We start from the raw sequence: 18,002 nt of genomic DNA on the forward strand, positions 1-18,002 counted from the left end.
CAAAATTATGAGCTTATTAGGGACACTAATTGGAATAGGAAAACGGTTTGATCAGAAAACATCTGATTGGCCTTTTGCTTGTTTGACTTTATAGCTACTCAGGTGAAGGATTTTTTAGACTTTAGATCATCTTTCTCTCACTAAAGAAGATGTGTCAACAAGTGATCGGATTTACTGAAATCAACAAGTAGTTGAATTCATGGAAATCCAGGAACACTCTCCAGATGAGAACACGATAAAGATTTCATGTTGTTACCCACAAGTTTTGGTTAAGAAGTGAATAATTCCTATTAGGCAAGATTTTCTATGATCCTCTAGAGTATCTGATACTCCAGACTTTTTAACCGTTGGATATTTGATTGAAAACATAAGCATGGAATTTTTGACATAAAGTCCGGAGTATTCTAGCCTTCGGAGCACCATAAGGGTAGTGAAGACATAACAACATAAGCATTTCAAAGGCCAAATGCTGTCTAATCAAACATGGATTTCAACCGAAAAAACAACTCCGTATTTTTCCTCTTTGAGATGTTGGTATTGGATATGCCATGCTAGGCTGCCTTATCCGTCTGTCCTAATAGCTTCCACACCGTAAACTTGGTCCTTCCAGGCTTCCATTAACTCCTCTGGGTTCATGGAATGTTCGTCCCTCTAAAAACTCCATCTGGTTGGGAATATGTTTGTGTAGATGACTGCCAATTGGCAACTTCCCATTTGCTGCAAATGGGCTAGTTGCTTCATTCTTCTGAGGGTTTTAAAGCATGTGGCTTATGTTTTATCCCATGCCTTCGGTGTCTGATAATGTGGCGTTTTCTGGAAGCAGGCAGCCTTTCAGCATCAAGGAGGTAAGAAATTAGGACAAGCAATCTATTTGCACTTGGTGTTGGTGGATCTGGTGATTGAAACTTACTTGTTCGGTGCTGGTATATTAAGTTTATCGTTCTAGTTGAGGGTGTTTTTAATTCTTTTTGCTGCTCTATAGCATGTTATAGGCTTTCATTGCTAGGCTGGTAGTTTATGCGAAATTTAATCGACAATATGTCTTGTAACCATTTGTAATGCATTCCATCGCTCATCACATGACCAAATGTCACGTTATGAAAGATAGACACGAAGGGGATATGCAACTGGGGATAGCTAAGAATCTTCTCAAATGTAGAGGTGGGTTGGATTAGTATTATGCACCAAATGTAAAGAGATGAACATTTTGATCCAAGGAGGAGGATAAAGCTTGTGAGAGGACACTAAGGACCTGTTTGGTGGGCTAGATGAGATGGAGCCTTAAGGACAGGATTGAATTGGCATGAATTGGTTAGGCTTTGAATCCCAGTCCATTGTTTGGTACATGACTGTTTTGGACTTAAGTCCAGTTCATTGTTTGTTACATAACTGGATTGGACTTAAAAAAATTATTTTATTTTTAGATTTTCATTTATTCAATCTCACGTATAATTAATCAAAACAAATAAACAACCTTCAAATTTGATAATAAGAAAATCATACGAAGATACATCCATATAGACTATATAGCTATCCAGAAAAGTACTATTTTTGAAATGTAACCAAGTCCAAATTAAAATTCAAACCTTAACAAAGTTAAAATTCTGAAAATTCAAACCTCTGGGATAACCAAGATCGTACAATATCAAGTTCAAAGCATTTTATGCGTACATATAAAATGTAGCTAGGCAAGTTAACATTTTCTTTAAGCATAGTATTGGGATTCTTTTCTGTATGTACTACTAGAACTAACTAACAAAACATTAGCATAGCAAGCTTAAGCCTCCCGTGTGATAATATATAGGTACCAGCTAGCTGAAACTAGATGGCTTGTGCATCTTTCAGCATCCCCTCCTATGAACACAGCAGGAAGAGCAGGATTGCAGTCGAGGTTTCTCAATGCCCACTCCATTTCCCTCCCATTGGCGTATCGGTCGTGCTTGTAGAAAAGCGTTCATGTTGTGGCATATACAGCAGGAGCTCTTTGTGAAGATCACATCGGAGGAGGATTCTCTTCCCTCCTAATCTCTCTTCCCTTCCCTCCTCTCCCCTCCCCTCCCCTTCCCTCCCCTTCTACTTGAATCGTTACGGTTAAGCCACTTCAACATCTTATATTGATTTTTTACATAGAGACAATAAGACAAAAAACAAAGGGTGAGAGGAGGGAGAAAAGGAGATGGGAGAGAATCCTACTCTGATCACATCAACCTTCTCTGACGCCAACTCTCTCACTCTCCATTAACAAAAACCATACGAGGCATCCAACAATTCATGAAATCCCCAGAAAATTCTAAAGCACCATCTTTTGTACCACATTGAATTGAAAAATTATAGAGCATACAAAATAAAAACCAAATATCCACCAATAATTAACAAATTTAATACCCAAACAAGCACACTTCAGGCTAACTCTGGACCAAATTTTCGGTTACAACCCTAGATTCAGAAAAATCATAGTACCCATGTTTCAAATTGGAAGAGAGGAGGGAGAAGAGAGAATTACCTTCAACAAAAAAGAGGAAATTGCATAACGATTGCGCGACGTTGTTCCCAACAGCCCATCCCCGTTGTACGACCAGATCAAAGATGAGCTCGCGTGAATATGATCGCTGAAATGAAGAAGAAGACAATGCCAAGCCGAAGAGAAATCAAAGGCCAAACCGAAGAAGATCCCACAACGAAGAACAAGAATTTGCGCATAGAGGAAGAAGAAAGATCGGGAGACGGGACTTGTAACCCGTATGTGAGGATGGGTTACATAACCCGTCCTATTTTCCCTATTTCGGACTTGTAGCCAATCCAATCCAGTGTTTGTTACAATTTTCTCATCAAATATGGGTTGGGTTACAAGTTCAATTTAATTGAAAATAACTCATCCTGGTCCACCAAACAGGGCCTACAGGGTTTAGGGTTAGAGGTTAAGGGTTAGTAGTATTTTCGAAAGAGAGTACCTTCATTTCTTTAAGATGCAAATTATACAAAATGTGGAGAACAATTCATACAAGAACGGGACTTGGCTGCTGAAGAATTAGCAGGGGGTGCTGCTGATTCTTTCAGCAGCCAAGTTCTATTCTTCATACAATGAGATTGCAAAACTCACACTTACTAATAGCAGGAAAAAATAAGCAGTTGCTCAAAAACAATGTTATTGAAAGAAAAAAACTACGAGACTAATCTGATGGTAAACCCTCGATGAGCTCACGAAAACACAGATATTGATCATGAGCCACCCGTATCTTGGTTGCAAGTTAAAACCTCTAGTTGCTGTATCCCCAGGTGGGGCTAGGGCTAGGAGCAAATGACGATGGAAACACAGTTATGAGAAGCTTCTGCTTCGTTGATGCACAAAGCTGACCAACACCACAAATCTACCATTTTCTCCCTGGGGTTGCAAGGGTGACCACGTCATTTCCACTAATGAATGGCATGAATAGTGCTACACTTTTTATCTATTTGTACCATCAGTTGTATCATATTTTGATTATAGGTAAAACCCCCCAAGTCTCATCTCTATTATAGAGATACTACAAATGATGGTATAAATAGATAGTAAGAATATCATTTTTGCACTGGCACACTGTCTAATGGAGCTGCACATTGTTGAAACCCAGTGCCATTCACTTTGCACGCATTGTTGGCTCCCTTTCGATACTTAAAAACTGCATAAGATCAAACATCACAATTTATAAATAAACGAAATGGCAGTGTATAATAATTTTTCACCAAGCCAAATAATGATTTTGATCCTTGAAATTTTTATTTTTTATTTTTTAAAAATAAGACAACTGGTGGCAAGTCACGATTATTCATTAATTCCAGAAGCCAAGAAGACTCACAAGGCATTTTAATTCTTGAATTTGGGTTACTACTATAATACATGGACTCAAATCGCAACAACTGAAATTATATGGACTAAAGTTGAACATTGCTCAAATAAACTGCAAGGACCATAATCATACTTCTGCCTAATTTAATGTATCACATTAGTTTAAAGAAGAGCTTAATGTTTTTCGGTTTACAAGGTTGTCGCCAACATTGAACATCTCTCGCCGAGCCCAAGCTTGGTAGTCAAAATCAATGGTCCAACCTTGGTTGTCACCGACAACAACATATTTTGTCAAAACTGTAGGGGTAAAGATTGATAGAATGGCAAGGATAACGAAGAGCTGGGAAGAGGCCATCAGGGTTTGGGTAAAGATTAAACCAAACCATTGTTCAGCGACCTCATTTATTTATTTATGAGTAAATTGTAGTAATGGTCCATTAACTTGAACTCAATTGGAGTAATGGTCCCGCAACTAAAATTTCATTACCATTGGTCCCTCAACTTATCAAAACGTACAGCTATGATCCCTCTACTAAAAATTCATTACCATTGGTCCCTCAACTTTAATCCAACTGGAGAAATAATCCCTCAACTTTAACCCAATTGTAGCAATGGTCCTTCCAACATAACTCGTTTTGACAAAATTCGGACGAAGTTGATGAAAATGACCATAACTATACGTTTTGACGAGTTGAGGAACCCCAATTGTAGCAATGGTCCTTCCAACATAACTCATTTTAACAAAATTTTCACGAAGTTGATGAAAATGATCATAACTACATATTTTGATGTATTGAGGGACCAATAGTAATGGATTTTTAGTTAAGGGACCATTGTTACAATTTGATTAAGGTTGAAGAACCATTGCTACAATTTACTCTTTATTTTTATTTATTTTTTTAAGTTTTATTTCATTTCAAAACAAAGTTACAAAGCCCTACATCAATTACAAAACAGCTTCTTCAAAAAGTAAATCTGAGATGAGTTCCGAAGGTTCCTTAAACCAGTTACATGACAAACTAGAAGTAGGGGAAAACCGTGCAAGGTACATGAGCAATGTCATTGGCTTGACGACTAACATGAGTAGAATAAGCTCTAGTGATTGAAGACAAAATCTCACGCGAATACTCAATTAAAAGTCCAATGTCAGACAAAAAATTGAAAGAATCATGAAACGCCGTCACAAGCTGGAGTGAGCGGCTTCATTTTGTTTGGCTTGAGCGGCTTGGGTCTATACCTAATAATATTTTCTTTTGCATTGTATCAACTTTTTTTTTTTTTTTTTTTTGTGAAAACCAAATACTGTTGCGGGCCGGATCAGCCTGTTTGGTCCGAATGGTGTCGATCGACCCAAGTGGATATATGGCTTGCTAGGCTGTTCTTGATTGTTAAGTTGTCTTGTCTACCTTAACTTTTTGGGGTTCATAGAAGCCTGGAAGGTTTAACCTACAAAAAAAATTGTCTTGTAACTAGTTGTATATCTTTTTATCTCTCGTTATGCGACCAAAGTCACGTGATGAAGCTAAATAGAAGAGATATACGACCATTGATCGCTAAGAGTATTCCCCACTTCAAAGGTGAGTCAAATTAGTATTACGTGCCAAAAGTGAAGATTGAACTGGATCCAAGTAGTTTATCAGAGGAAGTGTGTTTCAACTTTCGTTGGATGCAAATTACACAAACTGTGGAGAATAATTCATACATCGTTTGTAGTATCACAAACAGATTGCAAAACTCACTTATTAATAATTGGAAAAATCACCTACTCAATAACAATGTAATTAGTAAAAAGACCAGGATACTAGTACGGGTTAACCCACGACAAATGTCGGTATTAATCGTGAGATACCCATGTCTTTATTCCAAGCTAACACTTCTAGTTATTAAAACTTGGATCCAATATATGTTTTTGAATTGATGTTCTGCTACAATTGCAGCAGAGTTTATATACATTTTATTACACACACATGCAATAAACAAAAGCACTGGAAGTGGCATCCTTGTTGTCGACGATGCAGCAGTCAGAATACACATGCCGCTGTCCACGATGCATGTGTCCTTGCTGTCCAGAACAATGATACATCTTCACGTGCTAACCTAGATGTCAAGGAATGTTTTATTCATGTTAACATTCCTTCTTTCCAGGCTGTACTGTTAGTGGAGCACCTTTAACACTTCCCCTCAAGTCGGAGCGTGAATGTCAATGACGCCCAACTTGCCTAGATGTGTTTGAAAAATAGGCGCACGAAGTGGCTTAGTAAACAAGTCTACGACTTATTCTCCTGTTTTGACATAGGAAGTTTTAATTTCTCCCCTTTCAACCCTCTCACGAACAATGTGGCAATCGATCTCAATATGCTTTGTGCGTTCGTGATACACAGGATTTGCAGCTATGTGTAAGCCGCTTGGTTGTCACAGAATAACCTTGCCGGTTGGGGATGCTCAACACGTAAATCTTCCAATAAATATCACAGCCAACTTAATTCACAAGTAGCTACAACTATAGATCGATACTCCGCTTCAACAGAAGAACGAGCTATTGTAACTTGTTTCTTGCTCTTCCAGGACACCAGTGACTTTCCAAGGAAGATACAGTAACCAGTAACTGATCGACGGGTAATGGGGCAACGTGCCCAATCTGCATCACAGTAACCAATTAAATGCAATTCATTTTGGGAAGAAAACATTAAGCCTTGTCCAGATGCTCCTTTGAGGTATCAAAGAAGTCGATACGCTGCATCGAGATGGTGTCGTTGTGGATCTTGCATGAACTGACTCAATGTGTTGACAGTGTATGCTATTTCTGGTCTTGTGATGGTCAAATAAATTAATTTTCCAACCAAGCGCCTATACCTCGCAGGTTCATGTAGTGAAGTGCTACCTGTAAAGGTTAGGACCAAATCGGCCTCCATTGGGACTTTCATGGGTTTGGCTCCAAGAAGGGCAGCCTCCTCCAATATGTCCAGTGTATATTTTCGTTGGCAGATTGTGACTCCAGATTTTGATCGTGCAACCTCAACTCCAAGGAAATATTTCAAAGGTCCAAGATCTTTAATTCGAAATTGGATGTTGAGGAAGGCCTTTAGGTTCTTGATTTCTGCCTCATTGTTACCTGTAATCACCATGTCATCAACATATAATAATACAATGGTAAGTGAAGTACCCTTGACTTGAGTGAACAGAGAATAATCTGCCTTGGATTGGTAGAAACCGATGGTACATATTGCTTTCGAGAATGCTCGAAACCAACTTCTAGACGCCTGTTTAAGACCATAAAGAGATTTGTGAAGTCGACAAACGACATTCTCCCCCAGTCGATGACAACCCGGAAGGGGCAACATGTAGACGGCCTCATAAAGTTCACCATGAAGGAAGGCATTTTGAACGTCCATTTGATGTAAGGGCCAATTGCGGACAGCAACCACAGTCAAGAGGCAACACACAGTAATGAGTTTGGCTACCGGTGTGAAGGTCTCTTTGTAGTCGATACCTTCAGGTTGAGTGAAACCTTTGGCAACGAGACATGCCTTGTAACGTTGAAGAGTGCCATCAGATTGGTACTTGAGTTTGTAAACCCATTTGCAGCCAATGGGTCGTTGTCCTGATGGAAGAGGGACAAAACTCCAGGTTTGATTTTCCTTTAGAGCGGTGAGTTCAGCCTTCATCGCTGCAACCCAATGAGGGTTTTGACGAGCCTGCTCATAGGTAGTAGGCTCCACCAAGTGTGAAATATGAAAAACAAAACGCTGATGTCCAGGAGATAAGGAGGAATAGGAAACATACTGATGCAGTGGATATCGCGTGTTGTACATGGATAAACAGAGGCCCTCCGATGGCGTGAGCAAGGTGGAATGATGAGCCACATAATCTTTGAAGTGAGCAGGTGGGTTAGTAGGACGAGTGAAGTGACGTAGTGGGAGTTGGTCGGAGGGTGTTGGTGCAGATGGTGGAGGATAGGGGGAGGATGTTGCAGCAAGTGGTAAGTGGCAAGTTCATGTGGTGTGTCGGTGGTGGCAGGTGATATGGGAATGCTTGAGTTGGGTGAAGAAGGCTCAAGGTTGGTCGGTGAAGACGGCTCAACTTCATTGCTAAGTACCATGGGATTTAGGATTAATGATGAGGTGGTGTCGTGTGTAGGATGAATAATGGGAGTAATATGTTCGTCGGTTTGGTCCATGGTGGTGAGGATTTGTAAGGAAAAATGTGCTCATGAAAGACGACATCACGTGAGATAAAAAATCTACATGTGGCTAGATCATATACCTTATAACCCTTTTGGCCAAGAGGATAACCAAGGAAAAGACAACGACGAGCACGGATGTCAAACTTGTTGGTGGGTGTGAGATTGGTGGCATAGCTTAGGCATCCAAAAATTCGTAAGTGGGTGTAAGTTGGTGGTGTGTTATGCAAAAATTCATATGAAGATTTATGGGAAAGTAAGGGTGCAGGTAAACGATTGATTAGATAACAAGCGGTTTGAACACTTTCTCCCTAAAATTGTAAAGGTAAGTTGGCTTGAAACCTAAGAGCACGACCAACATTCAGAAGGTGCCTATGTTTACGTTCGACCACTCCGTTTTGTTGTGGTGTGTAAGGGCAAGAATGTTGGAATGAGCTGCCACATGAGTTTAGGTAAGGACGTAGGGAAAGGAATTCACCACCATTATCTGTACGAAGAGCTTTAATGGAACGTTGGAATTGTGTTTTGACCCAAGAGAAAAAGGATTTCAATATCGTTTGTGTGTCAGATTTGAAATTCATAAGGTGTACCCAGGTGAAACGAGTGAAATCATCCACAATAGTAAGAAAATATAATGCTCCAGTGTGTGTTTGATCTTTGTGAGGTCCCCAAATGTCATAATGAATTAAGTCGATGGGTGCAGAAGATTTGATTTCACTATTATGAAATGGTAGACGAGTTTGCTTGGCTAAAGGGCAAACTTCACAAATGTGTGTGGAATCAAACATTATTTTTGGCTAACGAAAGTGAAGGTGCGGATGATGGGTGTCCGAGTCGCCTATGCCAGAGGCTATTGGTATGATGAATGTGGTTGGCAAGATGGGGGTTTTGTCTTGGTGTAAGATAGTAAAGCCCATCAAAATGCTTGCCCAGGCCAATCACCCTCTTCGTGTCCATGTCCTGCACAACACAAAAATTGGAATATAATGTCACTTTACAATGCAAAGCTCTTGTCACTTACAGCGGTCCACTAAGTGTCCATCTCCATCACAGTAAGTGCATTTAAGTGACTTACGTGAAGATGTGTTGAAGTTCTTGTTGTTAGTCAATTGCGACGCTGAAGCTTGTTGAACCTACATTGCATGGGAGTTTGTTCCCATATCGCGTCAATTGACCACAGCTATTTGTCATTTATGTTGGAGAATAAGACCATGAACTCGGCGTGTGTCAGGAAATGGGCTCATCAACAGAACCGAGCCTCGTACAATTGAGTAAGAGTCGTTCAGTCCCATCAGAAATTGCATGACTCTTTCTTTCTCTTCCCGTTCAGCAAGCCCCTTCAAACTTGCACAAGTGCAAACAAGTGGATCATGGTAGGATGCTAACTCATCCCACAAGGCATTCATCTTGGTGTAATAGACAGAAACTGAAAGCTACTCTTGACGATTCTCAACAATTTCTTGTCGAATTTGGTAGATCCTTGAGTCACTGCTTTGTGATAACCTGTCCTTGAGATCGTTCCAAACTGCAGCAGCAGTTTCGGTGTACATGATGCTGCTGGCTATGTCCGAGTGAACTGAGTTCACAATCCACAATGTGACCATGTCGTTGCATCTTTTCCAAGCTGTGTACTTTGTGTCCAAGAGTGGTGGAGCTTTGATGGTTCCATCAATGAACCCAATCTTGTTCTTTGCGCTGATACCCATGCACATGGCACAGCTCCATTACCCGTAGTTGTTTCCGTAAAGTGTTTTGGAAACTAGGATAAGCCCCGTATGATCTGAGTGGTGCATGGTGTATAGGTCTGAGAATTCCTCATCAGGTTTGGTATTTTGGGTTGAGTCTGTCATGGTGTTGACAGTGATGTTTGTGGGAGATATATGTAGTGGTTATGGAAGGAGGCTACGGTAGTTATGGCAGCGGAAGAATTAAGGCAGAGCAGAGCAAGGATTAGAACTGCTCTGATACCATATTAAAACTTGGATCCAATATATGTTTTTGAATTGATGTTTTGCTACAATTGCAGCAGAGTTTATATACATTTTATTGCACACACATGCAATAAACAAAAGCACTGGAAGTGACGTCCTTGCTGTCCACAATGCAGCAGTCAGAATACACATACAGTGACCTTGCTGTCCACGATGCATGTGTTCTTGTTGTCCAGAACAATGATACATCTTCACGTACTAACCTAGCTATCAAGGAATGTTCTATCCATGTTAACATTCCTTCTTTCCAGGCTGTACTGTTAGTGGAGCACCTTTAACACTAGTTGTTGTATCCCTAGGTGGGACTAAGGTTGGGAGCAGAAAACTTTCGGTCGCTCTTTTCCGAGGCAGGGCTAGGGCTAGGTGCGAAGGATGATGGAAACACAGTTATAGCAAGCTTCTGGCCGACATCTAAACAATGCCGCGAAACATCGCAAATGTACCATTTTCTTTCGGAGGTTGCAAGGTTCATCACATCCTTTCCACTTGTCAATGGCACAGGGTCCAATGGAGCTGAACATTCTTGAAAGCCAGTGCCATTCACTTTGTACACGTTGTGAACTCCTTTTGGATAGTTAAAAACTGCATAACATCAAAGATCACGAAATAATGGATGAGTAATGAAATGATATACAAGAATTCTGACGATTATTTAAACTACATGGACTTAAATCGTAAAAACTGAAACTACATGGACTAAAGTTGAACTTCGCTAAAACTACAAACACCATAATAATACTTAGGTTATGTTTTATAAATTTACCAAGGTTGTCGCCAACAAAGAACATCTTTCCCCAAGCCCAAGCTTGGTAATCGAAATTAATTGTCCACCCTTTGTCGTCACCAACAACATAATCTGTGGCCAAAATTGAAGGTGCAAAAGTTGCGAGAACAGTAAGGATTATGAAGAGCCAGGAAGAAGTCATCACAACTAGTATTGAGTTACTTTTAGGTTTACTCTGTGAAGTTGGTTGTGTTGAGAGGATGAGGTCAATTGATTTGGTTGCCCAAATAAATTGAAAAGTTGAATATTTATAGGGAACTAGATCAACTTGAGATCAATGGAAGTTCGTAGAGTACTCTAGTCAAGCATTGGTTCTACCTACGGACGACATTGCCTTGCCGAATGATTCAAAAGAATTTGATAGTTAAGTACAACATATATAAACAAATGACACATACCCTCTAGAAGATCACGTTTGTTTTTGTTGGAGACATTTTCAAAAATTGGATTCTTTGTGTGACCAGGAACCTTCGATGCATCAGGTGGCCTGCCTTATGGATTTGGGATTTTTAGACCGTTTAGTGAAAACAAAATTTGTAAAGTGTTTGGTATTCTTCTTCATTTGTAAGTGAGAGGTCTTAGGTTTGATTCTCGCCAAAGGCGAAGTTGAACCACATTATTATGACAAGCCCATTGTAAGGCTTAGCCTCCCAAACTAACAACTAGCCACCCGAAAACCCGAGACAAGTAACCACCCAAACTAACAAAAAATTATCGTAAAATATCGGTTTCTAACCAAAAAATTGTTCCATCTCCTGCATAGATGGAGCCTTTAACACAGACCCAAATAAATGTCCCTTAGGCATTCACACATACCCAAAATCAATTAGCAGTGGATATACTCTGCTAAGCTTTCCTTGTCGTCTATAGTTGTTTTGGCTATTGTAATAGTAGGCACACCTTAATATTTTTGGGGTTCATTGAAGGTTTATCCCACTAAAAGCTCCACCTTGTTTAGTACTGTGGATCTAGCGAACTATATTTGGTCGAACTAAGTGATTTTACCCGACGAAACTTCCAAATGGTTGGGCAAAGCTGGTCAATATTTAAGGTTTTCCCAAAGATTTTGCGCGATGAAATTCGGAGGGTAAGAACAAAATCTGCGGGTAAACATTTGGCCAAAGGAAAAAAATGGCATGTATTTTGTAAAGGTTTGCCCGGCGAAATATATGTTCTTCAACTTGAGGTCCTTTACCTAACTGCACATTTCATGGAGTAAAGTGTAAACACGCTGTTGGGTAAAGGTCCACAACAACCTGTAAACAAAATCACCAGCAAATATTTTGCTCGACGTCTTTTGTATGTTTGCTCGACAAAATAGTTTGTCAAGCAAACCCCTATTCATCCCGAAGGTTCGTGCCTTCTTCTTTCTCCCATCTCCTTTCTTTTCTTCCTTCTTCCCCAACGTTGCTGCTTTCTCTTCCTCCGCAAAATTTGTCTCTCACACTCACACCCTCTCTTCTATCTCTCCCTCTCCCAATTAATTGTATAATTAATTAATTTTAATTGTTGTAGGTTTGTGATTGGATTGGAAGAATTAAAGGAAAGGTATTTATTTGTTTCTTAATTATAAATTAGTAAGTTTCAATTATATAATTGTGATATATATGTATGTGAAAATTGTGAGTTATGTGAAATTTGAGTTTCTGTGTTATTGAAATATATGTTGCTTATGAGAAATTAATGTATGTAGCGTTAGCCTAGGAAATTGTGAGTTATGTGAAATTTTGAGTTTCTGTGTTATTGATTAACTTTGTATAATAAATTCGAAAAAACCTTGACCCATTTAAGAGTCTGTTAGATGTGTGATTAGACTATATATTTGTTCTTAAAGTGCATACTATATATTTGTTTCTGATACCTACGCCGTGCACTTAGGGAAGCCTAGGGAGATGTCGTTGCATTTTTTGCGATCGGAAATAATCGAGTGAATAGCAAATCACAACACAAAAAGTGACTTTCGAATGGAATAGGATCATTACTGAAGGCATAAGAGGCCGATCAAGCGTACATCAAATTATTATGAGGACTAAATTCTATGAAAACAGACACAATGACAAATAGTGGATAAAGTTACAAGATAGAAGTTGTGACCAATATGTGGATGGGATTGACAAGTTAATTCAATTTGCAAGAAATCATGTCAGTCATCAAAATTGTATTAGGTTTTCATGTGTGAAACACAACAACTATATTTAGACAGTGGCGGATCCAGGAAATGATATTAAGGGGGTCAGTAAGAATAGCGCGCTACGCGCGCAAATTTTTTTATACTAGAAATAGCATGCATATCGCCATTTCATTGAGTCTTGGTAAGCTTGAAGTCATTTGAAAATGCATACTACACACCTGTTAATATATTCAAGGGGCAGCACTCAAGGTATTCATGAACATTCATCAAGTTTTGGTAGGCCTGAAGTCGGTTGGAGGGCATGTATGAAGCCAACTCTAATCTTCAAAAGAACAGCACTCAAGGTATCCATGGACATTCATTAAAGTTCGGAGGGTCAGCACCTAAGGTATCTATGGATGTTCATCCAAGTTCAGGGGGTCAGCTGACCCCCCTTACCCCTTAATGGATCCACCAGTGTATTTAGATGACACTAGACGAAGTCTGATATCATTTGTATATGAATGGGATGGTACACACTTACTCCAATTGGACTTATCATGGAGAACCGCCCATTATAGCTTCAACATCTTCCAGCAGTGGGACACTTAGGCATAAACCCCATTCATCTTGCCATGTTAATCACAACCAAGTGATGGACATATTGAATGATTCTTTCCCTAATGCTTTGCTCAATATGGATGAAGCGGCGTCCACAAACCCTGAAAACTATGATAAATTGTTGAAATAAACTCAGCGAGAATGGTACCCTTATTGTAAAGATTTTTTCGCCTTAACAGTCGTTGTATAATTGGTGCACATGAAAGTAGAGTGTAATATGATCAATCAGAACTACGATATGGTGATAGGGTTTGTTAAACATATGTTTCTGAAACCAAATGGATTGCTAGTAAATCATTCCAGCTCGAAGAAGATGATGAAAGATCTCGGGTTGGGATATAACAAGATCCATGCATGCACAAACAATTGTGTATTGTTTTATGGTGGATTCAAGAAGCTAGATACTTGTCTCAAGTGTAATGAGCCGAGATATCAATAAAGAACAAGATTTTGAACAAGGTGCTACATTATTTTCCACTTAAGCCAATACTAAAGAGATTGTACATGTCAACCCACACTGCACATGATATGAAGTGGCATAAGGAGGAGCTGATCGATGATGACGTGTTTTGTCATCTGACAAATGACGAAGCATGGAAATATTTGATAAAATTGTAGACATCAAAATTTTGGTGAAATAAATGTTGATCAATAATTAAAATTCCAACAATCATTTGTCACATAAATTTTATACATAGCATGTGGCTCAACGAAAAATCGAAAGTCATCGAAAAAGTCATCAAATAGGACACGTGTCAACACCTGGCATAAATGATTTATTTCATCTGATTATTTAAATCCAAAAATCAAGTTTTGGAATTCTATAAATAGGAAGCCAAGGCATTCATTTAAGGGACCGATTCATAACCAATTCATATCACACCAAAACCAGGAAGCTTTGAAACTCTAAAGGTCCCAAGCAAATCCCGACGGATCAAGAAAGCTCTCTTCGTTCTTCGTCAAATCCTCCTTCAAGATCAAGCCCCAACAGCCCTTGAAGAACTTCCACCAATTCAAGATCCAACCCCGACGGCCCTTGAAGAAAGTGTTCATCGTTCATCACCCGTTCATCCTAAGATCAAGCCCAGACGGCCCTTTGGATCAACAACATCAATAGATTCATCCACCATTCTTCAAGATCAAGCCCAAAAGACCCTCGAAGATCCGTTCATCCATTCGTCAAGATCAAGCCCAACGGCCTTTAAAGAAACCATCCATACACCACTATTCATCCTAAAGATTAAGCCCCAATAGCCCTTTGGATTAGCAACCTATCCACAAATCAACACCTTACGGAGATCGAATCAGAGGATTAAACTATAACTAGATTGTAACCCCAAAATCATTAATACAAAATATTATTTTATGCACATATTCTTGTCTCGTTCATTGCAAGAATTTTCGTGTTTACAAATTTGGCACTCCGAGTGGGACAATCTCTACCTCTCATCTCTATCTTCAAATCCGCAGAAAACACAAATGGCATCAAGGAAGGCTCAAGAGATTCCCGCAACCAATGTGAAAAATGAAAGCGTCCTCGCTGCAAGTGGTGTCACTTTGGGCATCATAACTCGAAGCAAGGCAAGAGCTCTTTCTGCCGCTTCTTCCACCCCTACATCAACTTTGCCGATGGAGCAAGAGCATCAGAAGCACGAGCCCGTGATCACCCTAGCCTCGCTAAGAGCACCAAGGGAGGAAAGTTTGAAGAAGTACTCTGATTCCATGCTTTCTGATGCTGACTTAAGCAGCAGCTCAACCATGCAAGTCATGACGACATGAGCGACTTCAATCAATGAGCAGCTGACTCAAATGAATGAAGCGATCACAAGGCTAATATGGACTGTGGAAGAAAAAGATTTGCAAGTCACTGCGCTCGTCAACCAACTGGAGACACAGGATAGCGAGAACCCCAACCCAAAGGTTGATCCACCAAAGAAATGAGCCGGCGAAGAAGAAGAGCCTCCAGTGGAGAAAGTCAGTACAAAGCCAGAGCCAGACTAAGCAGTAGGGCTCAAGAGATCTCTCTCTATCCAGCAACTGCAGGAGATGATTGCCAGCACTATTAAGGCGCAGTACAAAGGAAGCTCACATGACTTCGTATTATACTCAAAGCCCTACTCCAAGAAGATTGACGCTTTGAAGATACCGAAGAGTTATCAACTACCAAAATTCATGCAATTCGATGGAAAAGGAAACCCAAAGTAACATGTCGCCCATTTCATTGAAACCTGCAATAATGTTGGAATGGAGGGAGACTACCTCGTCAAGCAGTTTGTGCGGTCGCTGAAAGGTAACACCTTTGACTAGTACACCGACCTCGAGCCCGAATCTGTCAATAGTTGGGATCAGATAGAGAGGGAGTTCCTCAACCGCTTCTACAGCACTCACCGCACCGTAAGCATGCTAGAGCTGACCAGTACGAAATAGTGGAAGGATGAACCTGTCATCGACTACATCAATAGATGGCGTTCATTAAGTCTGGATTGCAAAGATCGATTTTCTAAAACCTCTGCCATTGAGATATGCGTTCAAGGCATGATTTTGGGGGTTACATTATGTCCTTCAAGGCATAAAACCAAGAACATTTGAGGAGCTGGCAACTCGTTCCCACAACATGGAGCTGAGCATCGCCAATCACGGGAAGAATGAGCTGATCACCGACTTCAAGAAGGATAAGGAGTTTGCCCCGAATGTAGACAAGACTGGGAAGAAGCTCACTAATGAAGCTTTTATTGTCAACACTACCCCCATCAAGACCTCATCTGCGCCTATCAAGATCTCCTCCAAGAACAAAGTAAATGAGATCAAGAGAGGTGAGCCTCCTCTCACCCAAGACAGGTACAAAAACACCTTGAGGGAACTGGAGCATAAGGTGTACCCTTTTCCTGACTCAGATATGGCCGCAATGTTAGACGACTTGCTAGAAAATAGGGTAATCGAGCTACCCGAATGCAAACGTCCTAAGGAGATGAATCGCATAAATGATCCTAAGTACTGCAAGTACCATCGTATCGTGAGCCATCCTGTTGGTAAGTGCTTCGTCCTTAAAGAACTTATCATGAAGTTAGCACAACAAGGGCAAATCGAGCTTGACCTTGAAGACACAGCTGCACCAATGCTTAAAATTCTACTGGGAAGGAGTAAAGGTGATCTAAGATGATACTAAGCCATTCACAGAAACCGAATCACACTTCGCAGACGCTAAGTTCTACATGGATGAAAACATAGTGCTCGAAGCTTTTCCAAAAGACATCAAATCCACAGGTAAAGCAGCACCTAAAAAGCAGGAATGGCAAGCCATGCCCAAGAAGTAAGAAGGGCAAGCCGTGCCATCTTTAAGCAAAAACGATGACGAGCCTGCTAAACCTGCAACAACCAAAGGAAGTAGGATGCCTTCAGAATGATCAAACACACCCATATTCCGATACATCCTGATGTTAAGAAGAAAGAATGGTCAATCCCCGTTTGAAACCGAAGCAAGCAAAGAAAGCAGCTTTGAGGACTCCAGGACGAACAAAGTTGATGTCGTCTGTTGGGAAAACAAACTCACAAAGCCAACAAGCTAAGAAAGCAGCTAGGTAAGACTTTTCCATATGCTCTGATGTTATGCCAAGATCCTCAAACGCTCTCAACTCAACAGAGGAGCAGCGCCCGATTGAGCCAATAGCACCGGACGGGTCTGAGTCTCCCTTTGGCCTAGTGGTCTTGTTACAACCACCTCTCTTCAAAGACTTCTTGTACCTCATGGCCTCCCAATACCAAAATCGGATCCACGAAGAAATTCGCATGCCTAATTTACCTTGAGCATCTTGGGAAAGCTTATGATACGCCCAAAACAAATAGCGGCAACTCACAGGCAATCCTCGACTATTGCAAAGAGAAAGTTCCTCCACGTTGGGAATGACCTCGTCATAAAACTTACCTTGGATCGGCAAGCCTCCTATTCTGTGGAGATCCCAAAGTGAAATTGACATCTCCCCTTGCGCCATGTGAAGTGTGTTGGTCGCTGAACACCAATGCTTAAAGAATGCACGAAAGACAGAAGGATAGCGATCATAACTAAACAAAGATGCGTACACATCATGGTAAAGGCCCACATTAGTAAGCACATCTTTAGATCTGCTCAAGACATCTTCAAGCCACTCCCAATAAAGCTTAACAAAGATGGCTTCCCTAGTAGTCGACAGGGTATCATTCCAAGCCATAGCTCTGCTGCGGATATGATCACCAAGAAACTTAAACGAAACCGGATGATTATCACGAACATGGTGCGAAAGATTCAAGATAAGAACCCTCGATGTGCACGCCTTATGCTTCGTATTTGGTCGAACGGAGTCTACCACTTCCCAAGATACTTCAGAAGACCATGACTTAATATCCATGGAGTGGTCTTTTGCGAGAAGAGCAAGCGTCTTAGAACCAGTCAGTGACGCATAAAGCTTCAACGTCGTTCCCTTATCTTGCGAATTGCCTTCCTTGCAAGAATGGTG

The 18,002-nt window shown here is 40.5% G+C and overlaps 1 protein-coding gene and 1 long non-coding RNA gene across 2 annotated transcripts; both read right to left on the minus strand.

The window, feature by feature from the left end:
- Window positions 1–1,573: 1,573 nt before the first annotated feature.
- LOC114825627 (uncharacterized) lies at window positions 1,574–2,978 on the minus strand. The gene is made up of 2 exons (XR_003774474.2): window positions 2,504–2,978; window positions 1,574–2,108 (listed from the first exon to the last, which is right to left on the minus strand). It is a non-coding gene; the product is annotated as an uncharacterized lncRNA (long non-coding RNA).
- Window positions 2,979–10,292: 7,314 nt separating this feature from the next.
- Window positions 10,293–10,923, minus strand: LOC139196823 (blue copper protein 1b-like). Its single transcript, XM_070823168.1, has 2 exons — window positions 10,761–10,923; window positions 10,293–10,579 (listed from the first exon to the last, which is right to left on the minus strand). Exons 1-2 carry the CDS (start codon window positions 10,921–10,923, stop codon window positions 10,293–10,295), a joined length of 450 nt encoding a protein of 149 aa, XP_070679269.1.
- Window positions 10,924–18,002: the final 7,079 nt, after the last annotated feature.

Source organism: Malus domestica, chromosome 06, assembly GCF_042453785.1.
Source record: "Malus domestica chromosome 06, GDT2T_hap1".
Classification (NCBI taxonomy): Eukaryota; Viridiplantae; Streptophyta; class Magnoliopsida; order Rosales; family Rosaceae; genus Malus; species Malus domestica.